The sequence below is a fragment of the Atta cephalotes genome, assembly GCF_000143395.1.
Source record: "Atta cephalotes unplaced genomic scaffold scaffold00004, whole genome shotgun sequence".
Classification (NCBI taxonomy): domain Eukaryota; kingdom Metazoa; phylum Arthropoda; class Insecta; order Hymenoptera; family Formicidae; genus Atta; species Atta cephalotes.
The window spans coordinates 4,831,164-4,844,933 of NW_012130068.1; the positions used below are offsets into that span (position 1 = coordinate 4,831,164).

At 36.1% G+C, this 13,770-nt stretch overlaps 1 protein-coding gene across 1 annotated transcript in view; it reads right to left on the reverse strand.

The window, feature by feature from the left end:
* The window catches only part of LOC105625950 (POU domain protein 2-like), a 137,360-nt gene extending 125,951 nt beyond the window's left edge, over positions 1-11,409 (reverse strand). The window contains exon 1 of the mRNA XM_012207262.1: positions 10,842-11,409. Coding sequence (XP_012062652.1) covers positions 10,842-11,409 — 568 coding nt within the window. The remainder of the gene's footprint in view (positions 1-10,841) is intronic.
* Positions 11,410-13,770: the final 2,361 nt, after the last annotated feature.

Below are 13,770 nucleotides of genomic sequence, written 5' to 3' on the forward strand. Positions count from 1 at the left end.
AGAGAGAGAGAGAGTGAGAATCGATTATCCTCGGATTTTCGTAAGTCGCGAAGAATCTATAATGACGTGGACCGAGTACTTTCACAATCCTCTTGGAATCCGGCAATCGACGTTCTCGCGTGTCGTCCTTACATTCCTTGCCGATGATCCAGAACGATCCGACTTCCCGTGGGGTAAATCACAGAAGCTGGCGCAATCTGCGCGTGTATTATTCTGATTCACGCATCTCTCAGCTACCGCATATATCGTATAATACACAACGGTGCATCGTGCAAATCGCACGAGTCATAATCGATAATCGTGAGAGAGACCATTTTCCGTTCGATCAATCCGATGCATATTGAAGTGAGTAACGTCGTTATTTCATTACTTTTACTGAGATCGATGAAGGACATATTCCTTTCGCGTTCCCTTTTGCAGAATTTTCTCTTATAACGATTCTAACTACGGCTCACCGTTTCTCGTTAACATTTCTAACATTTCAAGATGGACACTTTGTCGCGCGTTTTCAATCCGAGATGGTCGATTTTGTCGGAGGAATAAATTCACTCGAGAGAAGACGAATCAACAAGATCGCGGGATTATGCAGCTTGTCCTTTTAACTCGTATACGTGCCGCTGTTCAACCTAGACTGCCAATCGTCCGTGACGGTGAATTAGCATACGCAACCGCCAAATACGGTATGGCTCAGCAACGCCGACAAATGCAATGAATATGGTGATTTCCATCATTTATCCAGCTTACTAGGTGCAAACGCATCTGCCATGATCCTTGGAGCGAGACGCAACGCGCATATACGTCACGATCTTGCGATGTTGAGAAACGTTATTGAAATTGATTCGTAAAAAGAACAAATTCTTAGAATTTGAATAAAAAGCGATATCAATAACGAATTTATTTAAATATATGGACTTTCTTTGTTACTTTAATTTTAATAAAGCTACTAAACTAAGTAAACAATCTAAAAATATGTAAAAAATATAAAATATTTTTGTATAGATTTTTTTACACTATTATTTCATAATTATTAAAGACTATATTTTGTATTTTATATTTACAGTACTATAGAAATTTTAGTATTACTACAAATTGCATTATAAAGAAATTTTTGTTTTTTATTCAATATTACAAAAAAAATGCCTAAAATTCAGATAAAAGAGTTTTTTTTTAGTTTTTTTCACATTGTCTGAATTTTCGGACAGAATATTGTCTGAATTTTTAGGCATATATCTAAATGTCATATCTAAATGTTATATATGTGTTCAGACATCAAAATTAGAAATATTCTGACAACAGGTTAGAAATTCAGACAATGTCTAAATATTTAGGCATTGAGATCAGAGATATCCAGACAACTACAGGTAGAAATTCAGAAGAATGTGACTAGAAATTAACACTTATTTCAGGTTTATTTCAGGTAATACAACTATGGTAAAAACTTGGTTAAAAACGGATAACATTCTGTTTGAAAATTCAGAAAATGTGACTACAGAAACCTTCAGCTTTTATTTGAATTTTATATATAGTGCAATTTTTTTATAGTGAAATCTATGCAAGGAAAGAATGATTTTGCTGAAGTATAAAAATTTAATTAGACATATATCTGAAAATAATTTTGTTAGAGTATTAATAAAATAATTATGTAGAAATATAAAAAATGATGAGCCACACTGCAATCAATTTGAACTTACATAATTATTCTGAGTATCTAACAAAATTATTTTCAAATCTGTGTGTAGCTAAATTTTTAGATACTTCAACAAAATTGTCCTTTCTGTGTATCAAAGATAAAATTTAAATTTTTGTTCCCAGAAAACAGATCTTGAATTTTATCAAATAAGCAATATATTTTAAGAAGTCTATAACTATATACGATAAACATCGCGCTTCATAGTTTTCAACTACAAACAGCTAGGTAATCTTTGAATACGAGTACGTGTGAACACGAAGTTTAAAACTACAGAGCGTGTATAGTGTCTCTACGTGTCGGTACAGCCTGCTTGGCGCATTATCTCGCTATGCAGCGTACGTGCCATGATAGGTTTCATTATGAGAAGTACGTTTCCTTTTCCGAGAGACGGCAAGGTCGTCCGTGCACCTCTCGAGCTCTTGACGAGCGGCCGCATCCGTCCAGTACATCCGTCATCGACGCGAGAGATCGTATCGATCGCCCCGCGGAACGTAGTAACGATGCGAGTCATAATTTGCATGTCGCGTTCAGCATTGCGTTGTAACGAAGAGTTATGGCGTGACATCGGTAAAATGCAGGACAGGGATTAGTGATGATTACGATCGCATCGAGTTGCGAGCGAGACGTATCCATCGACGCCACATTCGCATGTCCTTCATTGTTATTTTTTTAACAGTATGACTGAATATACAAAAAATATTGAGATATAAATCTTTTTTAATGTTGGAATTGGAGTTGGTTTTTAAGTCATTAATTATATTTTGTTAATCTATTGAATAATTAAATACAAAGTATCTTGACAAAAAAATATTGAGTTATCACAAGTTTCTTGATCTTTAGATTTTTTTTAATTTATTAATATATTTTACTTACTATATGTTACTCTACTTACTCTAATCTTTAGTAAAGATCTTGGTAGTTAAATCTCAAGATACATTACTTATACTCGCATCACTTTAAATACAGTATTACTAGTATCAAATTAAAAATAAGATTTATCTTGAAAACTTAGGATTTTCCCCAACGTTTTGGTTGAAGAAAGAGTTCATAAATAAAAACTGGAAATGTAGATTTAAAATATATTATATACACAGAAAAAAATCTCGATATTCCTAGGCCTAAAATAAGGCGAGAAAATCTGACGCGTGTCACGTCGCACGAGTGATTTGTCGTCGCGTGTACATGAACACACTCGGCTGTGCACGTATCATACCGCACGCGTGTCGCGCCAGGGCCGAAATGCATCTTCAGCAAGGGTTAGAAAGCCTACGGGTTTCGGGTATCCTAGAAAAGGAGCATTAAACGACAACGAAAGAGAAAGGGAGAAAGGAGACACAAAGCGAAGAAAGAAAGAGGCAGAAGTAGCCACGTGACCCTTGCATGGTCCTTCTCGACCCATCCTCATCGAATCCTCCCGACCCAACCTGACCTATCCAAGGTGAGATTTATCCATTGGCTTTACCTGCCATGAGCTCTATAGGTACCTTCCTTACTACCTCTGCCTACTACTAGGAATCCCCGCACTGCTATTTCCCATTCCGCGAACTGACCTCCCTATGCCCACCTACTCGTACGAGTCACGTATCTTAAGCTTTTCCGTGCGACGAGTCCGTGTACTTCTCAAGGTAACAGGTAAGATTTTTGGAGCAACGATCGCGTTATACGTTCAAACCGTATCATTGTTAAAAACATACAATAAATTCGTCGCGATTTTAATCAATTTATTACTTTAAATTCAAATAGAAATTTATTTAGAAATAATTGCCAAGTTTGTACGCGCAAAATAATTTTAGTTTCAATAAAAAAATTCTCTCGTGTCTCTTTTAAAATTCTGTTTCTCATATCAAAAAGATTTTTCTTTAAAAAAAAATATTATTCATGTTAACGGATGTTATTGAAATTTGCGGTCAATTCATCAAGTTTATCAGAAGATACAAACGCAAGTAGCGTGAAGTTTGTATGTTAAAAATCGGCAGTACTTTTCCAATGGGTCCATTCAAGTGATGGGATCTCCAGCAAGTCACGTGTCGATCGTCTTCGAAAGGCGCTACATACTATGTAATATGTCTCAATGTAATAATCGGGATTTGGTGTGTTAACCTGAAGCGTTTCGGGCGGGTTACGGCCGAGACCTTAATTCGAGGGTCGTATAGGGTATAATCGGAAACCCAACGGACAATGCAAATAAGGAGGCATCATGCCGTGCTGCCGATGACGCAACGCAAACGGTTTGGGCGCTTCCGGCTTCTTCTAGGAACAGTGCGAATTTTTCATTAAAATCATATCATCGTATCATCACATATTCGACTATAGCAGTGCACGCACATCAATGATTATTCTAGACAATCTTCACGATGGTAATTCTGAAATCACTAATGGCATCTATGAAGTTAGCACCCTTTTTCAAAATTTCAATATAATTGATAGAGTCCGAGTTCTTCTATAAAGAATCCTAGAAATTCTAGAAATCTTGTATATAATTGAGGCGATTCTAATAAACTATGAGAGGCATATAGAATATCGCTAGTATTTACACATTCTTTTCTTTACAATTATTTAGAATTGATTATCGTGAAACTCGCACATGACAGAATGCTAATTATAGATTAATTAAATTCATATACAAATTCTCAGAATACCTATTTCGGCAAAAGTTTTCTGTTGTAAGCAAAGTACGCTTCAGCGTACGATGTCAAGATTTTTCGGTACGATCAGTCATATCCGCCATTACTTCATGTTTCCTGGAATTCCGGTTTACGATTAAAAAGTGCGATAAATGATATAACCGTAACTATTTGCATATTCAAAGTGAATTGTATCCATATAACATAGCAAGATTATATATAATGATGTCTACAAAAAATTCTAATATAAGACATAATTGTTAATTTCCTTAAAAAAAACATACAAATAATCACCAGTAGTATTCATAATAAACATAAAAAAATTAATAGACATAAAACTGTCTACATTATCATTTGCTTGCATTAATATACTTTAATGTTACATGGAAAAAAAAGACTATTCTTAAATCGATCACAATATGTTCATTTATAATCAAAATATTATTATTGTAATCTTGCTTCAAAGATTTTAGTCTTGATTCGATCGAATTTGTGTTGATGCAGTATTACATTCAATTCAAAATTTACTTAATAAAAAAATCTTGCATCACATAGATAATGCAAATTCGAAAATCAAGACTAAAATTTTTTAAGCAAGATTAGAATATTTTTGCTTATATATATGAGCATGATTGATTTAAGAATAGTCTTTTCCCTATGTAATTTTCTGGAGAAATTATAGAAATAAAAAACACAAATTTAAGGTGTCACTATTGAGTACTAACTTTTTTTTTTATGATACACGCAACTTTTGCCTTGACTACGTTATCCACTGAACAAATCCCATTTGATAACGTCTTTATGTATTCATAGTCATTGTGCGTATTAGCCGTGCAAGGTACGCGCTTCCGGCCGCCTCTTTAACACGTCGGCTTTTTATCTTCGAGCCAAGCCTTCGTTTCTCGAGTGACGCGAGCGAGAGATCGGTGATCGATAAAAGACATACGACCATAGAGACTCGGGCCGGGCAGTGAAGATAAATATATTATTCGGTCGCGATTAATCTGGCGCGAGTCAATAAATGCGATTTTATCCGTCATCGATTGCCGACGTCGAACAGATCCCAACGAAATACTAGCTGATACGGCGCTCCATCGATGCATCGATCATATTGATATACATTTTTTTTTATCGATACGACTTTATGCAGCAAATCATATAAGTTAATGACATGCGCAGGTACCAGCAGAATAAGAATAAAATAAAATAAAAATAGGAAGCACATTCAATTAGGTGCTTTTCTAATTGGACGCTGCGACTCAACGTAATAGAATAATTAATTAGCATCTTGCTAACGATTAATTAATAATATCGACCGACTAAATAATCTTGAGCTACGATTGCAATTGTTGCAAACATATGTATCAATACGAATAGTTAAATGTCATTTGTCAATATTTATGTTCGCATAAGCGAACAGCTATTGTTTTTTAGAATAAATGTTATAAGGAAGGAATATAATTAAAAAATAAATGCTAGTCAGTAGCATACAAAAAAGTAATAAGATGTAAACGGTAAGCAAATCAATATTTTGCTACTACTTATGTTATTGTCTACGTTTTCACACTATTATAAATTCATAATGTCAAACTGTACTCAATTTGAGCGATTTTTAATCATTTTTATATCTTCATCACCATTCCTACTCAATATAGCGTTACTTTTAACTGACACAACGAGGTTAAAGATTTACTAAAGAGATTAACTAAAGAGATGTGTTAAATGATCCAAAGTTAGTTTATTTATTTATTAACTGCATCTGGTAATATAAATGTTATTTATTTTGAAATTAAGCATTTCAACCATAGAAATGGATTGATTTACATTCATATAAGTTAAAAATATTAAAATGTTATTTAATTCATAGCATTAAATTGCCATTGCTCCTTATCTAATGATGTACTGATTGACTTTTATTACTTACATCTTACTACCTTATATTTTTCTCTATATGCTTAAAACTGTGTTTCAAAATTCACTACTGATGTTGAAAATTTATAGTGCACATAAAGTAAATTATAAATTTTTAGCGCTGGCAACGAATTTTGGACAATTTAAATTAAAACTTGGCACCTTACTACATCTTATAAATTTATTTACTATTATTTATAAATTTTTGAGATCCTTCGAAAACTTGAGTTTTATTTTAGAAAAACGAGAATGGACTTCGCAAAATTTCTGTCGACACATTCAAAGCTCGAAGATCACTGATCTTCATGAAGCGAGTAGCGCGAGAGGGATCGACGTGTACCTCATAAGTACTCTTACAAATCGGAAGGCCGTCTAATTTTCCGCACGCGAGTGATCCGATGGCACTCGAATGCACTTGGACGAATCACAGAAAATGTTAATAAAGGAAGAAACAGAATGATTCTTGGAGATAGTTAGAAATGATCATCATGATGAAAAAGATAAATTCAATGAAGAATTCTAATCGGTAATTGCGAATTGTTATCAACGACGTTTGCTCTACATCAAACAAAAATGTAACTTTAATTAAATTAATCACAAATAAACGGAAACGAATGATTAATTATTATTATATTATTATAAATATTATTATATTAAAATATGTCTAAAATATTCAATAAAAAAATGTTTTAATTATATTGATATGATATCATAAGTAAATATGTTAATTTTATTAAGAAATTATATGACTAGATGATCGAAAATTATTTCAATCTGATCAATATACATACATTTTCAAATTTACATTTTGTTAATAAATATTTTAATTATATAAACTTAATTAATACAAAATAATTTAATATGTTTAAATAAAATTAGTTTATTATCAAATATTTTTCATATTATAAATATTTAATAAGTTTATAGGAAATCATGTATCTTGCCGCTCATTGATCAATAAGCAGTATGAAGGCGTGACAATCGAAATCAATGTAGACGAGGTGTTCGAGAAAATTATTATCATCGTGCATGCGCATTCTGAAAGCATAATTTTCGCTGTGCCACAACTCATCGACGTGTGATAAAGATTACGTAGGTATAGAATCTAATTACGCCGATAAACATTGTTGCGCCGATACACCTGCTCGTAAATAATATAGAATCAAACGTGTATCAGGTTACATCGTAATATACCCGGACTAGCAGAGAACAGGTCCTTTGAGCCCTATGAAACGTGTACCTGGGATTGCCCATATTCTGCGCGCACTTTCATTTCAGGGACGAGATGTGGAATCATCATCGTTGATTATGAATACTATTAAATAGAAATATATATACATATATATATATATATATATATATATATAATATTATATATTATATCAAAATAATTTATAATTCTTAGAAATATTAGATATTAATTTTTTAAATAATCCTCTCTTACTATGGATATAAATTCTTAAGTATTACCAAAACAGCTATACCACACAGAAAAAAATCACATCAATCAATGATTGTATTATCAAGGTATGTTTGGTTAAGCAAATTTTGATAGAGATAAACAGAATTTTTTATTATTATAACCAATATTTGCATTCACAGAATCAAAACATTTAGATAAGTTTGGTAAATGCATATATAATATCTAAATTTATAGTTATTATAATTATAAGGAAAAAAGCTGTTGGATTAATGTGATACATATGGTTAAAGAAATATTGATAGAACTATTATAAATAGAAGTATTGATAGAACTATTATAAATAGAATTTCTAATTATCACAATTAAATCGAAAATTAAATAATTATAATGTGATATTTTAATCAAAAATTTTATAGTTTTATAGTTTTTACTAAAATTCATGCAATCAAATTTATTTAATTATTTTAACCAAATAACTATAAATTTGATTTATATTGATTCTTGATAATATAATAGATTAATTATAAAATAATAAATAATTATTTTAACCAAAATTATGATCATATTTCAACAAAGTCTAATTATTATATTCATTTCAGGTTAATTAAACTTATTTTTATCCAACACAATTAATCGATTCTTAAATATTCCTTATGGCAATAATTGATAATTATCAACAATCAATAATTGATAATTACAATCGATATTTTATTTAATGATTGTTCTCTTTACACGAGACGAATATTTGTCGATCGACTGGCGAAGATAAAAAATATGTTGATCAATTTATAACTTAGTAAGCGAGATTTTTGCGTCATGATTTCAACGTATGCCGAAAATAACCATGCAATCACACGGCTACGTGGAATATTTATTCAAACAAGTATTAGAGCTAAGACGTTATCGACTGATACGATAACGGTCTTTTTTCTTTCCCACATACGCAGCACTGTATTTACCATTGCACTTTTATTTAATTTTAGTGCAACTATGTAGAGGAAGAACTTATCATATGGATAACTTCGATATCAGATGCTCCAATACGAGGAATATATAGACGTCACGTAATTGCCATAGATTGACAACACCGGGCCGGCTAAAGCGATACGCATTTTTATCAATAGTATCAATTGGTTTGTAATTTTTCTGCTTATCCCTCTGATCTAATGCTTATCGCAGCTAATCAACGTATATTAACAACAACTTCAACGTTATTAATTTTCAATTTATCGCATCGCATATCGTAGTTAATAGAGACAGCTGTATAAAAATTATATTATGTTCTCTCGACAGAATCTAATGCCTATTCACCTTGATCAATATTTTTTTTCTTTCTTATCGTGATTACCTGTATTATTAACGCAATTCCTAATGAATTTTATTAACAAGTAACTACACTGTTACAATATCATTATAAAAATGACAATATCATTATAAAAATAAGTAATAATAAGTAAGTAATAATAAATTAATGATTCAAAATATATGTTTCTTACCGATCCTTATAGATTCTTTGACGAAAACTAGAATCAGTTTTTAACGAAACCACTTTTATGGAACACACAACATGCGTCTATTACCAACCAGCAACTATTAATTATATGTATTATCTCGCGATACTGGTGGGACTCAAGATTTTATCTGTACATTGCGATTGTTGACGCGAACGAAAGAGATACATTACAAACGACACATGTATAACCGTAAATCGTACGTTTATCAGAAACCGGTAATTCTGAATTGAAAGCAGAAACGTGCGGCGCGTGCACCGCGGTTATTAATAAGCCCGCGTGTGTATTTTACATCTAATTAATAACGTCCAAAGACGAGATGAAGAAGGAACATATATCATAAACGAATAATTGACGCAATATTGATTGAAATTATACTATCGATGTCTCGACATGAAAATTACCGTTAAAGCGATTGATGGTGACTCAGTTATCTGTTAATGCCCGATACCGATTTCTTAAATTCGGTCTTAGCATAGCTTGCACTCAAACAAAATTTATAAATGCGCGTTGACAAGATAACGGATCATTAATCGTAACCAGTACCGATTAGTCATTGTCACGATGACGATGAGAACGTCGTAACATCTTCATAATAATCTACACAATATCTAAGTATTTTATACATTAACACAAGATTATTGTGCGTTATTTTTAGAAGCAATAAGTAAAATATCGGATCATTCCAGATGTTGAAAATAGCGTCATCAATAGTCTATTCTCGTGAAAAATACGAACACACGTCGCGATTCTTTCTTTTAAAATAAATTCACCCTCTGAACGTAAATTTAATCCCCCAAATTCAACTGGCACGCGTTCCGTGCACAGAATAGAACGATGCATGAACGAGATGCATTAATGCAAAATCCGGTCGTTTCAGATAAATCGTTTCTCGCGATTGAAGGGACCACATGACCCAATACAATGCTATGATCCACAATATTTCCATGAAAAGCAACAATGCAACGCGGGGGCGTCGAGGATGCAACACAGATTGCACTGGCAGCTGACAAACATAACGTTTTCCACAAAATGCTTGATTCTTGCCGTTGTTTGTAGTGATATATGAACATATTAATCTACATTTAATCAGATAATTCTGATTGTTTAACATACGTCCGCGATTCAGTATCGATAATGGCAAACTGTTTAACTGTCGCGCAATATTCTCTGTTAATTGAGTGAACCGAGAAATTGTGATAAAGAGATACTTATATTGCGATAGAGAGATATTTGCTTATATTCGTCTTCATCGATATGCTATCACTTGCATTTAATAATGAAATAACTGCTTTTGAGAGAGACAAAGAAAGGAAAAAAGAGAGAAAAAAAAATAATAAATAAAATTTAATCTACATTTACTGAGACAATATCAGTTATTCAGTTCTTATTAATATAACGATTATGTTACACTGATTTATATAATCATATTGTTGTTTTAAAAGTTTCCGGAAATAATTAATTGAGAGAATTAATAACATAAATGCATAAAAATTTTATAAACAGCTGTTATATAAATTTAAAATTAATAAATACGTAAGCGAGAAAAGAGAATTAATGGAATAATTTCTCCCTTTCCTTCTTTCATATTAAGCTTCATAATCACAAATTAACGAATCATGATGATTCTGAATATATATCTCAGACTCTAACGAAACGTGTGTAATTTAATTGACACTCACCCGAAGCACCTCGAAGAGGTCCCGTAGGACTACCGCCGGTAGAGACACCCTCGTCTTCGCTGCTGCTAGTACTAGCTTCACTGGGGCTATAGCTTCGCCTGCTAACGTCTCCCCTGGTGATTTTTTGGCCGCTTGTTCCGTTGTTGTTGTCATGCATCCTACCCTGAAGTCTCTCGTGCATAGTCCTCACGCGCGAATGCAGCCTCTGCTGCTGCAAAGAGCCAACAGAGAAATCGAGCGGCTGATCGATTTCCGATTGCACTTGCGGCTGATTCTTCTGCACCTGACCACATACCGATCCGGCCACCAGACTTTGCGGTTGAGAAACTTGTGCGATCGACGGTACTTGCTGTTGCTGCTGCTGTTCCTGTTGAATACTACTAGGCGGACTCCACCACTGATGCCCGCCTTGAATCGATCTCCAAGCTTCTATGGTGTTATTATTTGTGGGACTTGTCTGCTTCTGCTTCTGTGTCGCCTGCTGGGATTGTTGTTGTTGCTGCTGGGCCATGGCAACTTCGACCAAGTTGTTATTTTCCAGCAGACGCATACTGGGAGTTTGCGTCATCGATACTGGTAGAACGAAGGGAGACAGTCCCACCGACGGTGGGCTGGGTTCCTGACGTTGCCTGTGAGTAGTATGATGGTGCTGATGTTGCTGTTGTGGCTGACGATGATGTTGCTGCTGCTGCTGCTGCTGCTGCTGTTGCTGCTGCTGCTGCTGCTGCTGCTGCTGATGTTGCGGAGAACTCACAGGCACGACCACCGGATGCGGGAACTGCCGGACGGTTCGCGAGGCCTCCGCGACCCACCGGCGCACCGCCTCGCTGTCGAGACCCGCCAGCCCTGCGGACTTTGACTTCGACTGGCCTCCGGGCGATGATAAACCCTTGTCGGGTATCAAGCGGGGCAGCGCAAGGACCCCGGTGCCCGCCACCGCGACCCTGGGTCCCGAAACGCCCCCGTAGGCAGTCAACGCCGCGAGATCCAACGTGGTCACCTGCTGGTTTCTGCTCTCGACGAAGAATCGCACCGTTCCACACAGTGGGAGGTCGTTCGCTGCTAACTTAGCGGCTTGCGTCGACTATCATCGCTCGTAGAAACGCTTTGAAGACGAAATACCGCTTCAAAAATACTGTACTTGAATTCAATTCAATCGATTAACTAAGAAACATCCACGATTGCTTGTTTCTAATGGTCTTAACACAGAAATCACACCTTAAAATATTCACTGCGTGCTAGTCAACATAATTTCCTATGCATAAGATCCAGTCAATGTCTTCGAGTTCTTGAAAACACAGTAGAGAATTTAAGAATGCACTACACTCATTCAGAAGTCTCACAGTCACATTCACGTTCTTGTGATAGCGATGTATTCCAGTTTAAGATGTAACTATCCAATGCACGAATTGTTTACCGCATAAAATACCTAAGGCCTGATTATCGTTGTTATTTACAAGAACAATCTTTATCTTCATCACAAACGTATCATAATAGGTCTCTTGATCACGTCGCTGTCAGATGACTATTAAAATATTAGCCGCAAAGCACATAAAGCACCAGCACTAATGTCATTGGCTCAAACAGTCAATCATTCTCACTGAAGTTCAATCCGAATTGTCTTTACAAACAACACGTATTCACTTCAAACACTCGGATCAGCAAGAAGTCTTTACGGCAGTATAATTTGCAAGTGTCATTGATGCCAGAGATAAGAGCACTTGCTGATGAACTCATCAACGAACACTATCTCGCCAACATCATCAATGAACGAGATTTCAACTATCTCAGCCAAGTCACTACACTAATTTACCACTCTTCGTCGTATCTTATTTATTAGATAATCACGTCATCCTAAATAACACGTGCGATGATTAGCGCCGATCTGTTACGACGCAGCGTATCAAATCGGCCGATGACAATGCGGTTAAAGAGCGCCAATGGCAGTAACTACCTGCGACCTGTCAACAAGATGAGTCAGGTCAACCTGTCGACGCGTCCTTCTCGTTCGGCGTGATCAAAGACACACTTGGACGAGAGTTTACGCGACGCGCTACGACGGCGGTAGCTACGGCTGCGGCTGCGGCGGCGGCGGCTGGTGGTACAGCGGTCAGATGCTGTCGCGTGCATGTGTGCAGCTACACTAGAGGACTCATGTACGTTCGCTTGGCCGCCTACCGGCCACGGCGAACACGGTCGTAGAACGGAGTAACCAAAAGTGGGGGAGTTGTTAGCTCTCAGAGAAGGAAGAGGAGAAACCGGGAGAGCAACAAGGAAAGAATACCAGCGGCCTCGAGCAACCAAGAGCGGGACAAAGAGAGCCGAGTGTGGAACGAAAAGCGTGGCCGAGTCCAACACAGTCTGCATGATAGCCGAAGTGGGGGCAGTCAATGCGTCGGTGGGGAACGCCGCCTCCAATCGCATGAAAACGCGGATTGCACGCGGCTCCGCCCGGCAAGCCAGAGGCGAGTTCTCTGGCCGCGGAACTCGCGCGAACGCGAGCGCGCCTTTTTCATCTCGCGTACGTCGGCTGCTGTTCGCAAAGTTGAAGAGAGAGAAAGGAAAGAGAAAGAAATAAGAGTGAGTGAGTGAGTGAAAGAGAGAGAGAGAGAGAGAGAGAGAGAGAGAGAGAGAAGAGAGAGAGAGAGAGAGAGAGAGAGCAAACAAATTTGCATATGCAATTCTTACAACCAATCGCCGAGCAACCTGCCCTACCCGTTGGAGATGATGACGATTAGACCTTGATACTTAAAGACCCGTTCCGTGACCAATGCTTAAGAATTAAACTCGGCTTGATTCCAAAGCTGGCCAATCCGGTGGCGAGTTGCACCGGACCGGTTCGATTCGCATGCTTCTTCGCGGTTTTCTCTAATGGGAACCAGACGAGACTGAGGGTAACCAAATGCGCTGAACGTGAAAATGCACCGTA